The following is a 26,361-nucleotide window of genomic DNA, read 5'->3' as shown; positions in this document are numbered from 1 at the left end:
TCAAGGCTCCTTTGACAGCGCCTTCCAAACCCACGACCACTACCACCTAGAAGGGCAAGGGCAGCAGATGCATGGGAACACCGCCACCTGGAGGGTTCCCCTCCAAGTCACTCACCATCCTGACTTAGAAATATATCTCTATTCCTTCTGAATAGAAAAGAGCTGAACTGAAAAGAAAGGAGAGCCCAGGAGAGGCTATTAAAGTCTCCAGAACACAAAATAGGACAGAGTGTTTGGAAAGGGCTAGGACTCTAACTTCAAGCACATCAGATAAAGGGATGACAATGAGAAAGGGGATGGGAAATACAGGACTGAAGGTGTTGTATCTGAATGCACGCAGTATATGAAATAAGGTAAATGAGCTTGTGGCACAGATTGAAATTGGCAGGTATGATGTGGTGGGCATCACGGAGATATGGTTGCAAGGGGATCAGGACTGGGAGCTCAATATCCAAGGATATACATCCTATCGAAAAGATAGGCAGGTTGGCAGAGGGGGTGGGGTTGCTTTGTTAGTAAGAAATGAAATTAAATCGATAGCAAGAAATGACGTAGGGTCAGATGATGTAGAATCTGTGTGGGTAGAGTTGAGGAACCGCAAAGGTAAAAAAACCATAATGGGAGTTATGTACAGGCCTCCGAACAGTTGTCAGGATGTGGGGCACAAGATACACCAGGAGATAGAAAAGGCGTGTAAGAAAGGCAAGGTTACAGTGATCATGGGGGATTTCAATATGCAGGTAGACTGGGAAAATCAGGTTGGTGATCCCAAGAAAAGGAATTTGTGGAATGTCTACGAGATGGCTTTTTGGAGCAGTTTGTGGTGGAGCCCACTAGGGAATAGGCAATTCTAGATTTAGTGATGTGTAATGAGGCAGATTTGATAAGAGAGCTTAAGGTGAAGGAACCCTTAGGAGGAAGTGACCATAATATGATAGAATTTACCTTGCAATTTGAGAGGAAAAAGCTGGAATCCGATGTAACGGTATTACAGTTGAATAAAGGCAACTACAGAGGCATGAGGGAGGAGCTGGCCAGAATTGACTGGGAGATGAGCTTAGCAGGAAAGACAGTGGACCAGCAATGGCAGGAGTTTCTGGGAGTAATTTGGGAGACACAGCAAAAATTCATCCCTAGGAAGAAGAAGCATACTAAAGGGAGGACGAGGCAACCATGGCTGACAAGGGAAGTCAGGGACAGCATAAAAGCTAAAGAGAAAGCATACAATGCGGCAAAGAGCAGTGGGAAACCAGGGGATTGGGAAGCCTACAAAGACCAACAGAGGACAACTAAAAAAGAAATAAGGAGGGAGAAGATTAAATGTGAGGGTAAACTAGCCAGTAATATAAAAGAAGATTGCAAGAGTTTTTTTAGATCTATAAAGGGTAAGAGAGAGGCAAAAGTGGACATTGGGCCGCTGGAAAATGACGCTGGAGAAGCAGTAGTGGGGAACAAAGAAATGGCGGAGGAACTGAATAGGTACTTTGTGTCAGTCTTCACGGTGGAAGACACGAATAACATCCCCAAAGTTCAAGATAGTTGGGGGGCAGAGGTGAGTATGGTGGCCATTACCAAGGAGAAGGTGCTAGGAAAACTGAAAGGCCTGAAGGCGGATAAATCATCTGGACCAGATGGATTACACCCCAGAGTTCTGAAGGAGATAGCTGAAGAGATAGTGGAGGCGTTACAGGTGATCGTTCAGGAATCACTGGAGTCAGGGATGGTCCCAGAGGACTGGAAAATCGCTAATGTAACCCCCCTGTTTAAGAAGGGATTGAGGCAAAAGATGGGAAATTACAGGCCGATTAGCCTGACCTCAGTCGTTGGTAAGATTTTAGAGTCCATTATTAAGGATGAGAGTTCAGAATACTTGGAAGTGCATGGTAAAATAGGGCAAAGTCAGCATGATTTCATCAAGGGGAGGTCATGCCTGACAAATCTGTTAGAATTCTTTGAGGAGGTAACGAGTAGGTTAGACAAAGGAGAGCCAATGGATGTTATCTACTTGGACTTCCAGAAGGCCTTTGACAAGGTGCCGCACAGGAGGCTGCTCAGTAAGATAAGAGCCCATGGTGTTAGAGGCAAGGTACTAGCATGGATAGAAAATTGGCTGACTGGCAGAAGGCAGAGAGTTTGGATAAGGGGGTCCTTCTCAGGATGGCGGCCGGTGACTAGTGGAGTTCCGCAGGGGTCAGTGTTGGGACCACAACTTTTCACTTTATACATTAATGATCTAGATGAAGGAACTGAGGGCATCCTGGCTAAGTTTGCAGATGATACAAAGATAGTTGGAGGGACAGGTAGTATTGAGGAGGCGGGGAGGCTGCAGTAGGATTTGGACAGGTTAGGAGAATGGGCAAAGAAGTGGCAGATGGAATACAACGTGGGGAAGTGTGAGGTCATGCACTTTGGTAGGAAGAATAGAGGCATAGACTATTTTCTAAATGGGGAGAGAATCCAGAAATCTGGAGTGCAAAGGGACTTGGGAGTCCTAGTCCAGGATCCTCTTAAGGTTAACTTGCAGGTTGAGTCAGTAGTTAGGAAGACAAATGCAATGTTGGCATTTATTTCGAGAGGACTAGAATATAAAAGCAGGGATGTGCTCCTGAGGCTTTATAAGGCTCTGGTCAGACCACATTTAGAATATTGTGAGCAATTTTGGGCCCCATATCTCAGGAAGGATGTGCTGGCCCTGGAGAGGGTCCAGAGGAGGCTCATGAGAACAATCCCAGGAATGAAAGGCTTAACATATGAGGAACGTTTGAGGACTCTGGGTCTATACTTGATGGAGTTTAGAAGGATGAGAGGGGATCTGATTGAAACTTACAGAATACTGAATGGCCTGGATAGAGTGGATGTGGGGAAGATGTTTCCATTAGTAGGAGAGACTAGGACCCGAGGGCACAGCCTCAGAGTAAAGGGAAGACCTTTTAGAACAGAGATGAGGAGAAACTTCCTTAGCCAGAGAGTGGTGAATCTGTGGAATTCATTGCCACAGAAGGCTGTGGAGGCCAGGTCATTGAGTGTATTTAAGACGGAGATAGATAGGTTCTTGATTGGTAAGGGGATCAAAGGTTACGGGGAGAAGGCGGGAGAATGGGGTTGAGAAACTTATCAGGCATGATTGAATGGCGGAGCAGACTCGATGGGCCGAATGGCCTAATTTCTGCTCCTATGTCTTATGGTCTTCACTGCTGGGTCAAAACCTGGAACTCCCTTCCTAACAGTATTGTGGGTGTACCTACACCACATGGACTGCAGCGGTTCAAGAAGGCAGCTCACCACCACCTTCTCAAGGGCAACTAGGGAGGGGCAATAAACGCTGGCTAAGCCAGCAAAGCCCACATTCTGTCAATGAATTTAAAAAAAAAATTAAATCTGAGATTGATAGGTTTTTGTTAACCAAAGGTGATAAAGGAAATGTGGAGTCTGGCCACAGATCAGACATGATCTTAAATGACAGGCCAGGCTCAAGAGGCTAAATGGGCTCCTCCTGTTCCTGTGTTTCCAAAGCAAAGAAGTACTGAGCTGGTGGCTGACATGATATTGAGGTTTCGCATACTGGACAGTTAAGCAGATTAAGTGTCTTCACTGCTTCAGTAAGTGTTTTTGACAACTGTTCTTTGCCTTTTTAAAATTTGTTAATAATTTGTTCATGGAATGTGGGTGTTGCTGGCGAGGCCAGCATTTATTGTCCATCCCTAAATGCCCTTGAGGAGGTGATGTTGAGCTGTCGTCTTGAACCGCTGCAGTCCATGTGGTAACACTCCATCTGGCCTAATTGAATTTGGTCATGCAAAAAATGTCACTTTGAATTTGAGTCAGAAAAACTGTCCATGGAATTTTTTGACATTTATGTTCTGTTTTAAAAGCATTTGTGGTCGTTTAGTTGAAGGATCTGTGATGGGTGTTCTGGTGCTCACATTATAGTTGCACAATTTTACTAGGTGATCTCCATGTTTGCCAGTGAGGATTTGGCTGCCCTACCTAGTTTGCAACATTACTAACTGAAGGACGGTAGCAAACGTCAACCATTGCAATTTTATTTCTGTAACCTCCTCCATCCTTATAACCCTCAGATCTCTGTGCTCCTCCAGTTCTAGCCTCTTGCATGTCCCTAGTTTTGAATTGCTCTACCATTGGTGGCTGTACCTTCAGCTGCCTGGGCCGTCAGCTCTGGAATTCACTCCCTAAACTTCTCTACCTCTCTTGCCTCTTTTGTTTTGGTAATGTTCCTCTGAAGTGCCTTGGGAGGTTTTACTGCATTCAAGATGCTATATAAATGCAAGCTGTTATAGTTTCTTTAGCGCATGAAAAGTTAATCTGCAGTTCTAACACTATTGCCTTGATTTCCCCCCTCCACCAGATGTGTGCAACAGTACTGACCTTCCAGAAGTTGAAATCATTAGTCTACTGGAAGAGCAACTGCCTCATTACAAGCTAAGAGCTGATACAATTTATGGTTATGACCACGACGACTGGCTTCACACCCCTCTCATTTCTCCAGATGTTAATATTGATCTCACCAATGAACAAATAGAAGAGACACTAAAATATATGCGTGAGTACCATATCAGCAAGATTATATTGACCTTGTACCTGGAGTGGATGTCTGTAGCTAAGGGTGTGGGAACAATTTCAAATAAGGTGGCCTGGTGCATAACTGTGGTACTTCCATGTATATTTGAAAGCTAAAGAACCCTGAACAGTTTGGATGGAAATATTGAGCAGGCAGTCGAACATAAATTTTTGTTTATTATTCATTGGGTATCGTGCCTCTGAAGCTAGTGGAAACTAGGTTGTTATCGCCACATGTTTTTATAAGTTATGTGTTCATCTGTGCAAGACACCAATGGGGGTGGAGGGGGGAAAAACTCCTTAAATGTTCCCTTTCCTGAAAAATATTGTTAATACTTAATTATCCAATTTAAAAAAAAACAGGTTTTCAATTGATATATCTTAATTTTTTTGCTTAAGATGTTATTTCTAAATATTAGATTAGCTTCACTCTATCTTAAACTCCATTAATTGGCTATGTTAATAAAAATTCCAATGTGGCATTCCCATTCAAAACGGACTTAATAAACTGCAACAATTGTGTTCGACTCTCCCCGCCCCAGAAAAAGACTAGTGAAAATTTTGTTCTTTGAAAATACTGAAATCGCTCCAAATTTCAGGCATTACGTGTTAATATTGAAAGCAGCATTGGCGTTTCCAATATATTGACGTGTCCTTAATAAATAATTCCTTAAACGTTTGTAATCGTTTTCAGGGCTGCAGATTTTCATTGTGTGATTGGATTAATTGTAAACCTGTTCTCTTCTGGTGTAAAGACACTTTTTAAAAAAGGAAATGGTGGATAATCACTTGGTCTTCTATTTTTTTTCCAATGATTAACCGTTTTTTTAGTCAGATAAAGACCACATTTTACAGGGCTGTGCTTATATTATAGCAACCTCTCTGTATTAGTTAGCTCTCTCTCCTTTCCATGTTTGCATATTGTTTATGAAACCTGTCCACGGCAACGGCAGCATTGCAAGATTTTGGATTACTCATGGATTATTCTTGATCTGTATAAAAACTGGTTATTTCAATTGCATCTGTTTTTCTTTGATTTTCTATGTTTTATTAAACTGTCTTCATGAAAAAAAACACTTACATGGCAAGCTTTTTTAAGTTAAGAGAAGATATTGGGTCCAAGTAGCAATAACACTTCTCCATGTCATTTGTGTCAAGATATTGCTCTTTGCAACTCTTCTCTTATTTGTTTACCAACGTTTTATATGAAGATAGCACCTTTCAATTAATCACCAACAATTTGAGGTTTGGGGTTTCATCCTGTGCTAGTTTGTATAACCATGACACAAAGTGGAATAGCTAAAAGATCAGAATCACATGCTGGTGAAAAAAAGAGACATGCTGTCAAAGCTTTTGTCTTGCACTCATCAGGACAGTTCGCAAGGATCCAATTTAAAGGGAACAGCGATTTATACTATATGAGCAGAGAGTGCTGATTGGTTGGCAAGTTGACCCTGGTAGCGGCATTGCCATTGAGAATGCACCAGGGAACACTTAACTGCCAAGCCTTTTTCAATGTAACAGAAGTTTGGGGGACAACTGTTCTCTGGTTCATTCTCCATGGCAATGCCTCTACCACTTAGAGCCCACACCAACCAATCGTCACTCTTTTCTCATGCAGTATAAGTAGTTGCTACCTTTGAAATTTGGAATTCTTGTGTTTGTCCTGATGAGTGCAAGAAGAAAAGTTTCAACAGCATGTCTCTCTTTTCAGCAATCCTCTAGTCATTTAGTAGTGCAGAACTTAAGTCACTTGTAATGTTATTCTGGCTTCCCGAAATGAGAGCCATGTGATAAAACCAAAAGCTGAGATACTGAAAAGGGATCTCATTGTTCACTGGGTGAGTTATGAATTTACCTAGATGTCTGGATACAGGAACATTTTACTGATATATAAGGAATTAGAGAAGATTCACTAAGCTGATTCCTGGGACGAAGGGGTTGTCTTATGAGGAAAGGTTGAGCATGTTGGGCCTATACTTAGTCAAGTTTAGGAGAATGAATGGTGATCTTATTGAAACTTAAGATTCTGAGGGGCTTGACAGGATTGATGCTAAAAGGATGTTTTTTTCCCTTGGGGAATCTGGAACTAGGGTTACAGTTTGAAAAGGAGGGGCCTCCTATTTAAGGCAAAGATGAGGAATTTCTTCTCTTGAGGGTTGGTAGGGTTTGGAATTCTAGCGTTTGGAATTCTCTTGTCCAGCGAGCAGTAGAGACTGGGTCACTGAATATATTCAAGGCAGAGTTTGACAGAGTTTTGATTGAGAAGGGAGTCGAGGGTTAAGGGGGGTGGAAGCAGGAAATTGAAATTAGATCAGATCAGGTCCGTTGTTATCTTATTGACTGGCGGGGCAGGATTGAGGGACCGAATGGCTTACTCCTGCTTCTATTTATGTTCTTATGAAGTAAAGATCTTTATAACAATTACTGGTATAGTGACAGTTGCTATAGAACTTTGGCCTTTCTCTTTATGATGATACTTATTAGCTCACCCTTTCTTGATTGGGGACCACTTTCTGTTTTCCACATTGAAACACTAGGCAGAATGTAATTGTATCAATGAAGTTAGAGTTTATTTTCTTCTCCCTGAGCGACAAATTAATTTTCAAAGTTAAAAGAAGGATTAGATCTGTCCAAAATGGGCATGCACTTCTGCACGCAATTTTATTCATTTGCTCTGCATACTCACGTATCAGAATGAATTTGGCATTTTGTGCCTCAAATATCTAATGATCTGCAGACATTGTTTGTAAAATAAGTTGAGAACAGGGGACCATGTCACGAATTGACGGTCAGGGACCATAACTGTGTAAGCTAATCCATCCTTCTATAATGAGAAATGCCTGTTAGCGAATGAATGATTTATTATGGTTTGCCTCTTAAGTTGTTTTACTCAACTGTTTTACAGTCTGGTATTTAAAAATAAAACAGTGCCCAATTAAACTGTGCGCTTCATTGGAGCATGTGATGACCAACATCTCTTGCACACCATCTGTGTTCAACCATTATTTTTGCTCTGTTTTGTTTACACGGTAGATTTTTCATACATTGGCATTGTGCCACTCATACCCGCTTTTTATATTAAAGGGCTGTCACCAACTGCAGTCCTCATTCCCGCAACAGTGTTCTGATAGAGATCAGGTTATGCTACTCCTAATGGAGATTGCACAGCACTGGAAGCCAAAGTGTATCCACTTCAAATTTGAGGAAAGAGACTGTTACTTCATTGTGCCACAATATTTCACTTATGTACAGTTTAAGCAATGTTTATGGCTGCATTCTAGCAGTGAATGATGACTTAGAAGCTATTGATCATTGTTGATGACTGAGTAATTATTCACAGATTCAAACCATGATTGAGCACAGGAGTATACATTAAGTTTAACGTTCTTTTTAAAGTTTAGTACCTTAACAAAAGTAACGAACTGTGACCTGAGAGATGTTCCTGCTTTGAGACCCACTGACCACCTTTTTACTTCACCTTTCAATTCAGAGAATCATAGAAAATCCTGACACTGAAGGAAGTTGTTTGACCCACTGTCTGTGCTCGCTCCAATTAATCCCAGTCCTCTCCTCTTTCCCTATAGCCCTGTAAACGTTCTGTCTTCAAGTATTTATTCCGTGTCCTTTTGGCTATTACTATTGATCTGCTTCCACCACCCCCTCGGGCAGTGCATTCCTGATTTGGTGGAACAGTTTGTAAATAAACGATAGTACTGGCTGCCCTCTTCAAATAAGTTAGTTAGTTTAGCTAGTCAGCCGATGAGCTGTCCATGGTTAGCTCAGTCTGCAAGAGACCATGGGCATCTCTTCTCTGTTTGAGAGCGACAAGTGGTTATTGCTTGAGGGGCACCACTCCACTTCAAGTGTGGCTGACCAGTTGGGTTGCAGACCCTCCTTGATTGGCCAGGAACCCAGTAGAGTTGGCATCTATCTCCCAGTATCCATTAAAAGCAATCCAGGAGATTTAGGATATGCAATTGCGTGATGTTAATGGTTATGGATAGAGTAAATGAGTGGATGGAGTTGGCTGGCAGCCAGAACATTCTGACCACTGGACGTTTGCAGAGCGCTGGCTCTGCTCTCAGTAAAGATGCCCCTACCCCACAAGGGGCTGGATTGAGGCTGCCGCTCCCTCTGTAGAATTTGGGGTTTGTTTTGGGTCCCCTCGCCAGTCCCAGCATTTGAGATGGAAGAAGTGCAGGCAGGGAGCTCCACACCGCGGGATTAGTTCTTGCAGGAAGGCTATCCATTCTGGGCGCTGTGCTAGGCGGGAGCAGTGCACAGCCTGAAGTCTAGTGAGTGCCTGTGCCTGGGGGAGTGGGGCAGCTGTGGGCTCCGCTACCCTCAACCTGGCTGAGACACCAATGGCCACGAGTGTGGGGTAGGGGCGGATGAAGGTAGGTGGTCATGTGACATCTGGAATCTATCCAGCCAGAGTTGGCAACCCTAATAATGACCAGGCTCTTATCGCTTGTCATGGGCATGTTGGATGGATTAGTGGACTGACTATCAACCTGTTTGGCTGTCATGAAAGCTCCTTCTGTGGCCAAGAAATCGTGGAATGGGGCTTGAACCCGCAGTTCCTGGTTCAGAGACAGGGATGCTACCTAATGGTCCACAGGACCGCCCCACTGAGCTGTACACAGCAGGAAAGTTGCAGCTTTGATCCCAGCTTGCAGCTCAATTAGGTCATCTCAGCAGTGGCAGTATTAGGGCTCGAGCAATTGTGCCTCTATCCCTGGTGTGGAAGAGGGAAAATTGGCGGCGTTTCCCCAATCCTCCCCATTATTTGAGGAGCGATTGCTGATACAATGTGTATAGGTAAGGGCAGATTGAGCTCAGCTCTGACACAGTTGACAATCTAGCAAACGTTGACTGTGCCATTGAACAAAGTACAAGAGTGTGACCAATGCGCTGTATCTCAGCAAGGAGTTAATCATTTGAGCAAGGGGGGAAATTTGGTAACAGAAATGCAAATGACTGTACATGCCTATAACTCCAAAAAGTACAATACCAAATCTAGTGCGAGTGCTTAGCAAAAGGCTTCATTGATCACAGTCAATTGTTAGAAGCGCACACAATGCTGTAAGAATCTGAAATAAGTTCATTAGCAAAGGAAGGGAAAATAAAAGCAAGTTACTATTTGGGCTGTTTGTCCTGGAAGCTGACACAATTCTTCTTCTGGCAGGTAAGAATAAGCTAACTCAGTACTCACGTGACATCAGCTCTGTGTATTACTTGAGTGTGTGCAGCTTAACTGCTCCTGGGTTAGATTTGCTGAGGCATTGGGAGAATGCAGCAAGTGTAATTCTACATCTCCATGAACTAGTTCTTCAAACAGGTTGGTGAAAAAAGCATGTATCAAAACAGGAAAATCCCCCCCCCCCACCCCGCCCCGAGTTGTTAGAAACCTCGTTTGTTAAGAATTTTGTTTCCGCAGCTATGGGCCCACTCTGCAGAGGACCAGAAAGCTTTTGATGCCAACTTGGTGCAACCAGTGTAACCTTTTTCAGTCCCAGGAAGGTCCTGTTCAATTCTGTTAAAGAGAAATTCTACCAGAATTTTGACCAGATTTCCAATCTGTAAAATTCAAGCACATATGAAACCCGGTAATGGGGTTCCTAGACTGTTTGAATGTGCAGCTATAACCTGTTGGTCGCGAGATCTTCTATGGCTTTCGTGTCAGTAGTTTGTCTTATCCAAAATTGAACATTTTTTTTAAGTTATAGAGAAATCTGAATTGTAATATATGGTTTTGCTTTCTTGTGGGACAAATGAAGCAACAGCTTCAGCAAGACCTGGTTCAGGACAGACGTTACAGTAAGGCTATTGTGGTAGCCAGTTTGTGTTATCAATCTTGCCAAGGAATTATGGCACATGTACAAAGTTATTTTTCTGATAAACCATAAGTGTTGGAGAGTTTGAACAATGCAACTGTAAAACACAGGCTGATAAGAGTCATTGCACATACTGTTGATGATTTCTAACTCTTTGATTTTATTATTGGAAATTCATAACTTGATGTCTGATAAGGCCAGTTTGTCAGCACATGGGTGGTCATGGATTTAAGTTTGACAACTGGGAGTTCCCATTGATTATTTAGGAAGTGACCTTTGGAGATAATGACATGTGAGAACAATGTGATATGATGCAACTTCTGTTAGAAGATTTCTAACTGCATGGACAGATCTGAAGCCAGAGTTATTAAAAAACAAACTGTGTGGAGCGTGATGGCATTTGTGAAAATCAAACAATCAATCTAAACAAAGCTGCTTTTTAAAGCACGTGTTTGAGCAAACTCTTCCAGTGAAGGACTTCTGTTACAGTTGATACTGAATGTTTGAGTTTTGTGGTAACACAATAGTCAGCCGACTGACTTCTTGCTTACAAAATCAAATTGGGGTTGAGTATTTTTGAATGTGGCACATGGGGTTAAAATTAATTAAAAGCTTTTGGTTTGTTATCCATTGATTAAACTTGTTTCTGTAAGACAAAACAAAATGACATTATGGGGTTACTAGAGAGAAATTGGTTGGCACATGTTTTGTTTTATTCATTCACAGGATGTAGGCTTTGCTGGCAAAGCCAGTATTTATTACCACCCCTAGTCTTTTTTTCAAAAAATATACTTCGTTCATAAAATATCTGGAAGAACATTACAAAACATTTCTAAATCGCCATCACAAAAGTGCAATCAGATTCAACTTTTACACGTGGATCACGAGGTGCTTCAATACATTCGATGAATATTACAATCATTTCAATATGGTCATTACAGAAAGTCAGACAGTGCAATGGTATTGGAGTTATCAACATACATCATGTTGCACTCTGAGGTGCTTCAGTACAATTATAATACAATTAGTATTCACTGCATACATTCACTGTGAGCCGTACAGCCCAAGGGGTCTATACCTTTCCCAGCCCCTCGGTGCATTATGGCAGAAAGGTCTTAGACAGCGACCTTTCCCCATTGCGCCTTTGCGGCGGCTGCCCCAAGCTTTAGCGTGTCCCTCAGCACGTAGTCCTGGACCTTGGAATGTGCCAGTCTGCAACACTCGGTTGGGGACAACTCTTTGCGCTGGAAGACCAACAAATTTGGGGCAGACCAAAGAGCGTCTTTCACCGAGTTGATGATCTTCCAGCTGCAGTTGATGTTTGTCTTGGTGTGTGTCCCTGGGAACAGCCCGTAGAGCACAGAGTCCTGTGTCACAGAAGTGCTCGGGGTGAACCTCGACAGAAACCACTGCATCTCTCTCCAGACCTTCTTTACAAAGGCACAATCCACAAGGAGGTGAACAACAGTCTCTTCCCCACCACAGTCACCTCGAGGGCAACGTGCAGAGGGGTGAGACTTCTGGCGTGTTGGAAGGATCTGACAGGGAGGGCCTTTCTCACCACCAGCCAAGCTACATCTTGGTGCTTGTTGGAAAGTTCTGGCGATGAGGCATTCTGCCAAATGACTTTGACAGTCTGCTCGGGGAACCATCCCACAGGATCCACTCTCTCCTTTTCCCGCAGGGCCTCTAAGACGTTACGTGCTGACCACTGCCTGATGGACTTGTGGTTAAAGGTGTCTCTTTGCATAAATTTTTCCACGAGGGACAGGTGGTACGGCACGGTCCAACTACTTGGAGCGTTCCGCGGCAGCGTGGCCAGACCCATCCTTCGCAACACCGGGGACAGGCAGAACCTCAGCACGTAGTGACACTTGGTGTTTGTGTACTGAGGGTCTACACACCGCTTGATGCAGCCACACACAAAAGGTGGCCATCAGGATGAGGGAGATGTTAGGCACGTTTTTTTCCCCCCTTATCTAGAGGCTTGTACGTCGCGTCCCTGCGGACACGATCCATTTTTGGCCTCCAGATAAAGCGAAAGGTGACTCGGGTGATCGCCATCGCGCAGGAGTCTGGAATGGGCCAGACCTGCGCCACATACAGCAACAGCGAGAGTGCCTCACACCTGATGACCAGGTTCTTACCCGCAATGGAGAGGGAGCATCGCTCCCACATGCCCAGTTTTCTTTGCACCATAGATACTTGCTCCTTCTAATTTCTAACACATGCCCCGGTCCCTCCGAACCATATCCCCAGCACCTTCAGGCCGTCAGCCCTGACAGTGAAGGGGACAAAGGATCAGTCAGCCCAGTTCCCAAAGAACATGGCCTTGCTCTTCCCATGATTTACTTTGGCTCCCGAGGCCAATTCGAACTGGTCGCAGATGTGGATCAGTCTGTGCACCAACCATGGATCCGAGCAGAAGATGGCGATATTGTCCATGTACAGGGAGGCTTTGACCTGAGTGCCTCCACTGCCTGGGATTGTCACTCCTCTTATGCCCGGATCCTTCCTGATGGACTCAGCAAAGGGTTCTATGCAACACACAAACAGGACAGGGGAGAGAGGGCAGACCTGCATGACTCCAGATTTAATAGGAAAGCTATCTGATTCCCACCCATTGATTGAGACTGTGCTACTGATGTTAGTGTAGAGCAGTTGGATCCAATTGTGAATTCCCTCCCCAAACCCCATTTTAGAGAGCACATCCACCATGTAGGTGTGCGATATTCTGTCAAAGGCCTTCTCCTAATCCAGGCTGATGAGGCAGATGTCCACACCCCTGTCCTGCACATAGGCAATCGTATCCCTGAGTAGCGCGAGGCTGTCAGAGATCTTCCTGCTGGGCACAGCGCAGGTCTGGTCAGGGTGGATCACCAATACCAGAGCAGACTTGACCCGATTAGCGATGACCTTGGACAGAATCTTAAAATCCACATTCAACAGTGAAATGGGTCGCCAATTTCTAATTTCTAATTTCCTCCCTTTCCCCCTTGTGCTTGTAGATGAGGGTGATGATGCCTTTCCTCATGGATTCTGACATACTGCCGGCCAGAAGCAAACTCTCGTACACTGTGGGCCGATCCAGTCCCACAGAGCCGAATACAACTCCGCCGGCAAGCCGTCGCTTCCGGGAGTTTTACTCTTCTCGAAGGACTCAAGGGCTTTAGTCAGTTCGTCAGGAGTTAACGGTTTGTCTAGACTCTCCCGTGTACTGTCGTCTAAGTCCTCCGTGATAGAGGACAGGAAGGACTGGGAGGCCGTGCTGTCTGTGGGCTTCACATCATACAATCTGGCATAAAAGGATTTGCTGATCCTCAAAATGTTGGACTGTGATGACTTTACTGAGCCGTCTTCTTCCTTCAGGCTGCTGATCACAGAGCTCTCTCTGTACCTTTTGGAAGAAGAAACATGAGCACGTCTCATCCTGCTCCACGGAGCGGACTCTGGAATGGAAGATGTTCTTGGAGGCCTCTAGGCAAAGAGCGAGGCTTGCTGGCTCTTCACCTCTTGGAGTTCCTCCTTGACATCGACCCCCATCGACTGCAGCCGGAGCAGGTTCTGCATGTTTTTCTGGAGTTGGGACATTTCCCTCTGTTCCTTTCTAACTTTCTGCATGCCTTTAAGGATGAAAAACCTCTTGATGTTTCCCTTGATCGCTTCCCACCAGTGTGTCAGGGACTCAGAGGGGTTTCACGGTTCTCCAACCTTTGTAATCCCTCTTGAGCTCCTCAATGTTCTCTGGGGTCAGCAGTTGCACGTTTAGCTTCCATGTCCCTCTGTCCACCCTCTGGCCTTCCTCTAAGTGACAGTCAGCCAGTAGGAGGCAGTGCTCAGAGAAGAACACCGGCTTGTCGTCGGTGGATCTGACTGTGAATGCACGGGACACAAACAGGAAGTCTATCCTGGAACAGATGGACCCGTCTGGCCGTGACCAGGTGTATCTACGCTGTGCTCTGTCTGCAGGGTTGCTGAAGACGTCGTGCAGCTTGGCATCCTTAACTGTTTCCATCAGGGATCTGGACGTAGCGTCCAATCTGCTGTCGGCCCTGCCGGATCGTCCAGCCGCATCAATGATGCAGTTGAAGTCACCGCCCAGAATGACCAGCCTGGAGGTCGCCAGCAGCAGTGGGAGCTGCTGAAATACCACCAGCCGCTCGCTGTTTTGTGCCGGGGCGTAGACGTTAATTAACCGGAGTGGAGCGTTCTTGTACATTACGTCTGCTACGAGGAGGCGCCCGCCCACCACCTCCTTAACCTCGGAGACGGTGAAGTTGCCTCCCTGCAGCAGAATACCCAGGCCGGAGCAACGAGAGTCGTTTCCTCCCGACCAGATCGATGGCCCATGGGGCAACCATCGTGACCATTGCCTGTAGGAGCTGAGGTGCGGGATTGCACACTCCTGCAGAAACAACAGGTCAGCTTTGACCTTGGCAAGGTAGTCCAAGGTTGCAACACATCGCGTAGTAGATTTAATGCTACGCACATTTATGGATAAAATCTTTACACCCATTTTAAGGCATTTAGTCCCTTACCAAACCTGTTGTCTTTGAGAGTTCCAGACCTTTGGTCTGCTCCTGCATTCCCATAGTGTTCACAAATTGCCTCACTTTGGATAGGCTGAGGAAACTGTCCTGAACCTCCCCATTGGAGATGTTCTGTTCAGGTGGCATCTGGGGGTTGGTGCCAGGAACGAGATTTGAAATGTTCTCTGTTGGAGAAGACTTTTCAATCCTCTCCCCCTCTGGGGAGTTACTGCTCCCAGCTTCCTGGAGCTGGGGTGCGCTGAGCGCTTCACTGCTCCCAGATTCCTGGGGCTGGGGTGCGCTGGCCTCTTTGGGTTGTGGGCAAAGTTGGGGTGCGCTGGTCTCCTCGTTGTGTCCAATGTTCTGGAGCTTGGGTGTCTCGTCCTCCAACTCCCTAGAGCTTTGCTGCTGCTTCTTCTTCTCTGTCCGAAGAGCAGCTGCCCTTTTCATCCGTGTCGGATGGGAGACGCCTCTTGCCACTTGTCTGGGAAGTGACTTGGTCCTTTCTTAGCCCCTTCTTCCTTTTGGCTCTCTTCACCAGCTGCCACTCCCCCTGCTGATTTTCCGCTGCTTCCTCCTCCTCCATTGATTCACTCTCCTGAGGAGTGGGAGGTTCAGGGGGCAGTGCAGTTGATTGGCTGTCTGCTGCCTCAATTTTTTCCTCCACCTTGTCTCTTTCTGTGCCCCCCTTTGTCCTGTTGTTCTCACTGGGGGCCTTGGTGGTTGGGGGGTTGCAAGTGTCCTTCGTAGTAATGACACGAAGCATTTCATCTACTTCACCCTGGTTGGCTTTGGCTGCCTGTGCATAAGTGAGGCAGCATTTGGGGCAGATCCTGTAGAGGTGGCCTGCCTCGCCACACAGGTTGCAGCACTTAGTCTGTTTGCAGTCCTTTGTCTGGTGCCCTTCCTGTTTGCAGTTCTTGCAGAGGGCGGCGCTGCAGTTGGCCGCCACATGACCAGACTTGCCGTGTGAGTGACAAAGTTTGGGCTGCCCAGCGTAGACAAGGTAGCCACGGCTTCCCCCGATAGCGAAGCTGGCAGGAGGGTGGAGGATGGCTCCCTTACCATCAGCCTTAGTGACCTTGATCTGGCGTTTGCTTGTCCAAATCCCAAAGGCATCTCTAACCTCGGTGCAGCTCCCAACCTCGTCGACGTACCTGGTGAGGAAGGTGAACACGTCGGTGACAGGGACGTGGGGGTTTGTAGAGATGCACCGTCACCACCCGGTCCCGTTGCAACGGCAGAGCAAAGAGCGACTCCACCGTCAGGATCTTCATCTCCAGCTGGTCTCTCTTCTCCTCGATCACCTTCAGGAACTTGACGCAAGCTGCCACATTCCTGAAGGTCACGTCGAAATATCCAACGCTGGGGAAGTCTTGCAGGGAGTAGATCTCCTCCGCTTCAAATCCACACGCCTTCAACAGGATCCGCTTGATGAAGAAGGCCCGATCCATGGGTGCTCCTCCTTCACTGTCCTTCACCATCACCCGAATGGTGTTACGTACCCCATGGTATGGGGATTGGTTGGTTATGGCCATCACTTCACGACTACATTTTATCTTAGCCAAAGGGCCCAGAAGGTGACCTTGGACAGAATCCCTTGAAAAGGTGGTGGGGAGCTGCCTTGAATATAACTGTTCTTTCTAGGCTGTTTGAAGGCATTTATGAGTCCAGTTTACTTTACTGTGGGTCTATTGTCATATATTGGACAGGCTGAGCAACCCTAAAGGGCATCATTGTACTAGATGGGTTTTTCTGACAATCCGATGGTTTCATGGTCTGCATTATTGATATTACCTTTTAGTTCAGATTATTTTTTTTTAATTACTGAATTTGAATTCCCCTGTTGGCCTGGTTGGATTTGAGCTCCTGTTTCTGGATCGTTAGCCCTAGCCTTTAGATTAGTCCAGTAACATAATCACTATGCTACTACTACACTGCAAAAATGCAAAAGGGGCTTTTCAACTAGGCTCAAGGTTTTTCTTTTGTTAAATGAACAGAAAACCAAAAGTTCAAGGTGGTCATTGAATATCTGGAATTAAAGATTTTTAAGATTAGAGAAGCTAAACACAGGTGATTCAAGAATGAGGAAATATCATTTAGCCTGTCAGAGATTTGGGCTTCAAGTAGACGTTTTTATTAGGATCTAAACTAAATGACAATAGTCATAGGGAACGACACTGCTCCCTGGTCACTCTGCTGCCTCCAGCTCTCTATCCCACTTTCGGTACTTCAAGAACGAGTGTTTGTCCTGAATACAGGCTTTATCTTGGCTGATAAGAATGTTGTTTTCAGTGCAGTTAGTTAGGAGGTTTGTTTGATTTCTTTGTGTGCATGATCTTTGTTCATTAAATTGCTCAACAAAAGTTATTACTGGATAATGTTACTGGAGCAAAACAAAAACAAAAATAGCTGGACAAGCTCAGCAGGTCTGACATCATCCGTGGAGAGGAAGACAGAGTTAACGTTTCAAGTCCGTGTGACTCTTCATCAGAACTAAAGAGAAATAGAAATGAGGTGAAATATAAGCTGTTTGAGGGGGGGTGGGACAGGTGGAGCTGGATAAAGGGCCAGAGATAGGTGGAGGCAAAGAAGAGATTGCCAAGGATGTCATAGACAGAAGGACAAAGGGGTGCTGACGGTGGTGATATTAGCTAAAGGATGTGCTAATAAGTGACATTAAGGGTAGAAAGCAGGACGAGTAAGTGACAGATAGCCCTAGTGGGGATGGGGTGGGGGGGAAGAGTTCGAAATGGGCTAAAAGGTGGAGATAAAACAATGGATGGAAATAAATTTTAAAATAATATTACAAATAGGTGGGAAAAGAAAAATATATTTTTTAAAATATATAAATTATTAGAAAAAAGGGGGATCGGAAAGGGGGTGGGGATGGAGGAGAGAGTTCATGATCTGAAGGTGTTGGACTCAATGTTAAGTCTGGAAGGCTGTAAAATGCCTAATCAGAAGATGAGGTGCTGTTCCTCTAGTTTGCATTGAGCTTCACTGGAACATTGCAGTAGGCCAAGGACGGACATGGGCATGAGAGCAGGGTGGAGTGTTGAAATGGCAAGCGACAGGGAGGTCTGGGTCATGCTTGCGGACAGACCGAAGGTGTTCCGCAAAACGGTCGCCCAGTTTGCGTTTGGTCTCTCCAATGTAGAGGAGACCGCATTGGGAGCAGCGAATGCAGTAGACTAAATTGAGGGAAGTGCAAGTGAAATGCTGCTTCACTTGAAAGGAGTGTTTGGGCCCTTGGACGGTGAGAAGGGGGGAAGTAAAGGGGCAGGTGTTGCACCTTCTGCAGTTACATAGGGAGGTGCTGTGGGAGGAGGTTGAGGTGTAGGGGGTGATGGAGGAGTGGACCAGGGTGTCCCAGAGGGAACGGTCCTTATGAAATGCCAACGGGTGGTGGGGGGGGGGTGAAGTGAAGGGAAGATGTGTTTGGTGGTGGCATCATGCTGTAGTTGGTGGAAATGGCGGAGGATGATCCTTTGAATGCAGAGGCTGGTGGGGTGATAAGTGAGGTCAAGGGGGACCCTATCATGGTTCTGGGAGGGAGAGGAAGATATGAGGGTGGATGCGCGGGATATGGGCTGGACATGGTTGAGGGCCCTGTCAACCACCGTGGGTGGAAAACCTCGGTTAAGGAAGAAGGAAGACATGTCAGAAGAACTGTTTTGGAAAGTGGCATCATCAGAACAGATGCGACGGAGGCGAAGGAACTGAGAATGGGGTGGAGTCCTTACAGGAAGCGGGGTGTGAGGAGCTGTTGTCGAGGTAGCTGTGGGAGTCGGTAGGTTTGTAATGAATATTGGTAGACAGTCTATCACTGGAAATTGAGACAGAGAGGTCAAGGAAGGGAAGGGAAATGCCAGAGATGGACCATGTGAAAATGATGGAGGGATGGAAATTGGAAGCAAAAATAATAATTTTTCCAGGCCCAGATGAAAGCATGAAGCAGCACCGAAGTAATCATCGATTGTACCAGAGAAAGAGTTGTCGGAGGGGGCCTGAGTAGGACTGGAACAAGGAATGTTCTACATACCCCATAAAGGGACAGGCATAACTGGGGCCCATGTGGGTACCTATAGCCACACCTTTTATTTGGAGGAAGTGAGACAAGTTTAAGGAGAAATTGTTCAGTGAGAACACAAATTCAGCCGGACGGAGGAGAGTGGTGGTGGATGGGGATTGTTCGGGCCTCTGTTCGAGGAAGGAGCGGAGAGCCCTCAGACCATCCCGGTGGGGGATAGAGGTGTAGAGGGATTGGACGTCCATGGTGTGTTCCTTTGATTAGTGTCTCCCAGCTGATCAATCAATACTGAATTTTACAGCAGCCCTACATCTGCAGATGTCTTTTTAAGTAACTGACAACTTGTATTTATGTCATGCCTTTATTGTGGTAAAATGTCCCAAGGCATTGAGGCAATTAGCCTGAGCTAATACTTTTAAATTGCCTAGTTTCACTTGCTCTGCCTACAACTGTACATTGCTCTCTACTGGCCATTGTCCTCTTTACTCTGCGAATGGGGAAATTTAGATAAAATGGGATGGGGGGAGGGGCGATGGCTCCCCAGATTTGCTCCAGTGAAGTGAACTTTCAATAATTTGTTAGCATATTTACACACCCATGTTTTTGTGAACTCAATGCTGGATGGACTTTCTGAGCATGGGAACCTTTTCTTTTGCGAAGAAGAGAGAAGAAGACGCCCGAGTCTGTTATGGAGAAACACAGCTGTAAAATTAGTCTAAGATAAAAGCAAAATACTCTGGATGCTGGAAATCTGAAACAAAAACAGAAAATGCTGGAAAAAAAACTCAGCGGGTCTGACAGCATCTGTGGAGAGAGAAACAAGAGTTAACGTTTCGAGTCCGTATGACCCTCCTTCAGAGTCTTCTCACCATTGTGAGAGGGAAGTCTGTAATATGGATTTCAAGTACCTGATGCACCAGATCCATCTGCAATGTTCAGATATAGTTTACCTTCTGGCCTTTATCAGTCAGAGGGAACAAGAAGTTTTGCTGGGAGGTTGCACACAAAGCCAATGTTACTGCTGCCAAGAGTGGAGCAACATTTTTTTTTTAAGAGAGCAAATTTTTTTGTTTCAATACAGAATGTTTTACTATAAAAATGTCATCACTTTGACCGGGTGAAATCGGTCTGATGCACATGGTTACGACCACTGCTACGCTGCAAATATTCCGTAATGCCAGTGGAAGGTCTGCTTCAAGTTGTAAAAAGATTATCCCAAATATTCCATAGGCCAGTTTTTACAACTCTTGTCGCTTGTGCTTTTTTGTGTGTGGGTTTTCTGACAATCCTGCCAACAGTGCAGCACTCGCTTCGTACCGCGCTGAAGTGTCTTTTGCACCTCAGGAATGATATTGGAACCTGTGGCCTACTGACTTGTAGGTGTGACTGTGAGCCTAGGCTGATGCCCTAGTTACAAATTAGGAAATGAAGGCTTGAATGAGTCAACGTAATTAAAATGCTATTACACGAAGCTTTAGCAGATTAACATGTAAAAGTTAATGTTATATTGTGTTCAAACAGTTTGGTTAAAATCTTGGTAAGGGAAGATAGCCCATTATCTCATAGTCTACCAAGATGTGAAAATTAACATTGTTCCTGAAAGGAATTGTTTTACTTCGAAACAGTCAGAGGGATAAATGTAACTGGAAAATTCTGATATAAAGACTCTTTGTTCAAATGGCATTTGAGACTCATTCTCCCATGTGTAGTGGTAATGTCACCGTACTAGTAAACCAGAGGCCCAGGCTAATGCTCTGGGGACTCAGGTTCATGGCAGTGGGTGGAATTTAAATTCAATTAGCAAAAAACCTGGAATTGAAAGCTAGTCTCCATCATGGTGGCCATGAAACTATCGTCATTGTTAAAAACCCATTTGATTCACTAACGTTCTTTATGGAAGGAAAGCTGCCATCCAGATCCACAGTGACGTGTTTGAAATAGCTTAGCTTGTTCAAGGGCAATTAGGAGTAGGCAACAAATGCGACATCAGGGAGCCCGGGTAAAATTGAAGTCAGTGGAAATCAGGGGAAAACTCTCCGCTGGTTGGGGTCGTACCTAGCACAACCTAGGTTGTGGTTGTTGGAGGCTATTTACTAATTTATTCACGTTCTCTTATTGGAGTTCTTTTGAGGAAGTAACATATGCTGTGGATAAAGGGGTGGATGTACTATACTTAGATTTCCAGAAGGCATTTGATAAAGTGCCACATCAAAGGTTATTGCGGAAAATAAAAGCTCATGGTTTAGCGGCAACATTTTGGCATGGATAGAAGATTGTTTGGCTAACAGGAAGCATAGAGTAGGCATAAATGGGTCACTCTTGGGTTGGCAACATGTAACGAGCGGTGTGCCACAGGGATCAGTGCTGGGACCTCAACTGTTTACGATTTATATAAATGACTTGGATGAAGGGATTACAGGGGTGATCGCCAAATTTGCTGATGACACAGAGATAGGTAGGAAAGTAGGTTGTGAAGAGGACATAAGGGGGTTACAAGCAGATATAGATAGGTTCAGTGAGTGGGCAACAATCTGGCAGATGGAGTTTTAATTTGGGAAAATGTGAAATTGTCCATTTTGACAGGAAGAATAAAAGAGAAGCATGTTATCTAAAAGGTGAGAGATTGCAGAGCTCTGAGGCACAGAGGGATCTGGGTGTGCTAGTGCATGAATTGCAAAAGACTACTATGCAGGTACAGCAAGTAATTATGAAACCTAATAGAATGTTATCATTTATTGCGAGGGGAATTGAATACAAAAATAGGGAGGTTATGTTATGCTTCAGTTGTGCAGGGCACTCGTGAGACCACATCTGGAGTACTATGTACAGTATTGATCACTTTATTTAAGGAAGGATGTAAATGTTGGAAGGAGTTCAGAGGAGTTTTACCAGACTAATACCTGGAATGGGTGGGTTATCTAATGAGGAAAGTTTGGACAGACTAGGCTTTTATTGCTGTAGTTTAGAAGAGTAAGAGACGACTTGAGCGAAACATATAAGATTCTGAGGGGTCTTGACAGGGTGGATGTGGAGAGGATGTTTCTCCTTGTGGGAGAATCTAGAACTAGGCCAGGGGTCACTGTTTAAATCAGAGAGGAGATGACATTTTTTGAGGGTTGAGTGTCTTTGCAACTCTCTTCCTGAAAAGGTGGTGGAAGGCAGAGGTGGATAGATTCTTGGTAAGCGAGGGATTGATAGATAATCAGCGGTAGGTGGGATGCAGATTTCGGGTTATTATCAGATCAGCCATGATCTTATTAAATGGCGGAGCAGGCTCGAAGGGCTCCTTGTTTGTATTTTCATATGTTTTAATTGTAAATGAAGCAGTTTGGTGTGTACCAAGTTGTCTACTGTCGATATTTTCCCATCTGATAGATGCATTTAGTGGGCAGCTTCGTTGTTCTGCTGAAGGGTCATGAGGACTCGAAACGTCAACTCTTTTCTTCTCCGCCGATGCTGCCAGACCTGCTGAGTTTTTCCAGGTAATTCTGTTTTTGTTTTGGATTTCCAGCATCCGCAGTAGTTTTTTGTTTTTAACTTCATGATTCATGTTAATGCCGCAGCTTAGTCTGTTTAATGCAATAGAGAATTAAAGAAAAAAAATGCATATTTCAGTTCATGGGACAAGGGATCTCTGGGCAGGGGTAGGGGAGGTGTTGGTGTGGGGGCATGTTAATTGACCCCAAGTTCATGAAAACAAAGATATTAGCAAAAGCCTGACTTGTAACAGTCATCGTGATGAAAATAAATGTTGAACTTATCTCACTGTTCGCATTCCCAAGCAAGGACAGTTTATAAAACAGCTTTGTAATGAGGCAGTATACATCCTGAAGGGACTCTCCATGGCTCTGTGGTGATGAGGCGGGAGCCTCTCCATTTGTTTGACAGTTGCCCCGGGACACGTGTTTGCATGAGCAAGCTGGGTAAGGCCAGTGTGTCAGGCCTTTCAGCCATTGTACACCGAGGGGCTGATAACTGTGAAGAACCCCTCGGACTGGAAACATGTTCTCGACTATATATAGCAAACGCCACTGTTGATGCATCTCAGGGTGCAACACGATCTCCATATAGAAAATGTGAGTATCATTGCGCTTTCCTGTTGTGACGATTTGAAATATTTTGTAATGCTCTTTTAGATATTTTATGAATGAAGTATATTTTTGCAAAAAAAAAGCAAGCTATGATAATCGCAAAATATTGCAGACCAAAAACAAGCCATATGGCTCAATAGAATCATTTTATCAGGTAATCAAAGGTTAATTGTTTTCGTACACAAGGCTTAATGCTAAAGAAGAGTTTCGATGTATGTGCCTAGTTCCTCAATTTTTGTCTAGAGTCGCAAATTGTTTATTTATTGCTGTGACCTTGTGTTTATGGAACACGGGTTGAGGAACATTGAACAATGAAAAAGTTACATGTAAAAGTTCAAAGCTTTGTACCTTTTTAAAGGGATTCCCTGGTAGAAGTGCTCAGATTGTGGTGGCTTTGTGACCCTGAGGACATAATGGAAGTCATGCCTGCTAACAGAGCTCAGGCTATAGAATTTCATTGTGAATGGATATGGAAGTGTGCTGTAAAAATATCGTGCATTGTTACTGGTATATTGTCCAGTAATTCACTAATTGTACCTCATTCTTTTTAAAGTTTACAGAGAATTATTCTGGCAGATGTTTGAAAGAATTGTACTCTGGCTCCAGCTTTTTCATTTCTCAAGAATTCGAGCTTGCTACTTTAATCTGTCGTTTTGAGAATAGTGAAAGGTGACTTTGCAGAACCGGTTTAACATATATTTAGTTAAAAGCATTTCAGAATAGGCTGGGAACTTTGTCCCAGCTACTGTTTATAGGTCGTACATGGAAAGCATTTGACACATTTCACTCTAACCTGTGGGAGAAAAGTAATCCTTACCACTTAATGCGGTACAAAGCACCATTTATTTATACTAATTCGAAAGTGCTTCACAATCAAATCCAGCGTCAAATTCTTTACTTTAGATACTTGATTTCAGATAATTTGGAAGAGAAACAGAATAATTCACCAAATATTAGGCATTAAATGAATTCAACTTCAGCTGTGTGTTTTACTGTGCACTAACATTTTGAGACCATATATGTACAGACATCATCTAGAGTTTGCTGCAATAATAAATGTCTCCACCAAGAATCTTTACTGTATGATTACTTGCCCAAAAATGTAACCTGATAGTTGTTCAAGATAAACTCATAACATTGACTAGAATACCAGTGCTTACACTCAAAAGAAGTTTGTAAATGGATCAATTGTTTTTCTAATGCAAAGTACTGAGCATATTGGAGAGATGTTTATTTGCATTTGCCTTTGTATGTGGCTTCGTGTGCATTGTTTAATTAGGCCTTTGGAAGGAGTTAGGATTGGCTGATCTGAAGCATTGCCTTTTTTTTAAATGAATTTTTAATGCTAATTCATCAAACTCCAGCCTGATGCGATGTAATTTCATGGTGAAAGGTTCGGTTCACTATTTAATCGCCTCTCTGCAGTTGCCATTGGATTTGGTGCCGTAGAGCAGCCAGCGCTTCCGCTCAATCTGATTAAACTAGGTAATTGTCCTGTGCCGCATTGAAAGAACTGGGAAATCTGTAGGCCTGCTGCAGCCAAGCTTGTGTTTTTCAGGAGCTGAAAATGAGCAGTACATCGCTAAGATCAACATGGGCGGGGTAAAGCCTGTATGAATAAGTTAATATTTAATTTGGTTATATTTAATGTCACTGTTTGGATCCCCCAATGGATATGTTAAGTTTCAGCTGACTCTAATGCATCTGAAACCATTGTCATCCGGGACTTGTGCACATTAAGCAGTTTTTTTTTCCCCTCCAACTTTTAATGTTTAAATGGATACAACGTTTACCAGATAGGTGGCCTGATTATTATCCTGCTACGATAATGCAGAAATCAGATTTCACAAAGAAAATTGCACTTACTAAGGCTCCAGTTGGAGATGCATCCTAATTAGTGAGGGCATAAAGCACATTAAATTGGATGCTCAGGCTGTATGTTCCCAAGACAAAATGATATTAATTAGGGAAAGCAATTCTAGTGCTGCCCAATATATGGTACCAATGCCTCACTTCTTTTTCATTCTCTCACACTCTCTCTCATTCTCTTACGCTTTCGTTTATGCAAAGGTGGACATAAAAAGTGGGAAGGGTGGGTTATATAGCCCCTCAGGCCTGCTCTGCTTTTCGGTAAGATCATGGCTGATTCACCTTGACTGCGTTTTCCTGCCTTATCTGCGTATCTCTCGATTCCCTTGGGTGTCCAAAAATCTATCGATCTTGGTCTTGAATCCTCCCATTACCTGACCGTCCAGAGCTTTTCGGGGTTAGAGAATTCCCAAGATTCAGAACCCTCTACAGAAATAAAAACTCATGGAATTTGGTAATGAAGGGTACCAGTGAAACTTGTCAGAACTGGTCTTGTATTAAAGCGGAACTCCAGTATTACTGGTGCCAGCATCGCTGATTTTTTTTTTTTAAACTAGGATTTGAAAACTTTAAACTTTTTTTTTTCCTCTGGGAAATTTCTCCTCAACACAGTCCTAAATATCGACCTGTTTATCCCAAGACGGTGACCCCTAGTTCGAGACTCTTCAGCCAGGGAAACAGTCACTCAGCCACTTTATACAGTTCAACGAGATCATCTCTCATCTTTTAAACTCTAGAGAGTGTGGATCAATTCTGCCCCCGGGTGTCAGGCCCCACACAAAGGGCATGCGTTATTGTGGCTTTACCAGTTATGTTGGGAATTCCTATTTATATTAAACCGATTAGAAAGCACACAAGTACAGTGGAATATAGCAGGGCCTATGCTACAATTCGTATTTTTCAAAGAAAGACTGACTTGCATTTATATCATGCCTTTCAAGACTTCAGGATGTCCCACTGTACAGCCAGTGAGAACTTTTGAAATGTAGTCACTGATGTAGTGCAGCTAAGTAAACTCTTGGCTGCTTCCAAAGTGTCGTCCTCATAAGAAATTAGTTTTTTTTAATATAGTTCTCCTATTCATTGTGTTAAATACATAGTTGGTCCCTGGCAGTTTCAGTTGTCTGAACTGACTAATAGGTGTACATACATCATGCATGAAAAGCAGAAGTTCCTGCTCATTTCCTCCTCCCTAACTCTTTGATGTTTATGCATGGTGTGGTACAATGTTTGGTACAGATTCCTGGTTGTGTTCCTTTGTACTTTCTAAAATTAGATCTCAACTGCCGCACAGAACTACTTGCGAGTGTGCACACAGGTGGGTCAAACATTAATTCCTTTAAAAGAATTAGAAATGCAATATGTGCTAACATTGCAATGGACACTTCAATGTTTGCTAGAAGTGGGCACAAAAATGCTTC

The 26,361-nt window shown here is 44.2% G+C and overlaps 1 protein-coding gene across 5 annotated transcripts in view; it reads left to right on the top strand.

The window, feature by feature from the left end:
• Positions 1 to 26,361, top strand: part of trak1a (trafficking protein, kinesin binding 1a) — a 228,174-nt gene that overhangs the window by 116,786 nt on the left and 85,027 nt on the right. For all 5 annotated transcript variants that reach the window (XM_078539593.1, XM_078539588.1, XM_078539589.1 and 2 more), the window contains one exon: positions 4,367 to 4,561. In XM_078539593.1, coding sequence (XP_078395719.1) covers positions 4,558 to 4,561 — 4 coding nt within the window. In that variant the 5' untranslated portion in view covers positions 4,367 to 4,557. The remainder of the gene's footprint in view (positions 1 to 4,366; positions 4,562 to 26,361) is intronic.

Source organism: Cetorhinus maximus, chromosome 3 (assembly GCF_964194155.1).
Source record: "Cetorhinus maximus chromosome 3, sCetMax3.hap1.1, whole genome shotgun sequence".
NCBI lineage: Eukaryota > Metazoa > Chordata > Chondrichthyes > Lamniformes > Cetorhinidae > Cetorhinus > Cetorhinus maximus.
The sequence above is the reverse complement of the archived record's forward strand: the minus strand, read 5'-3'. Positions and strand labels throughout refer to the sequence as shown.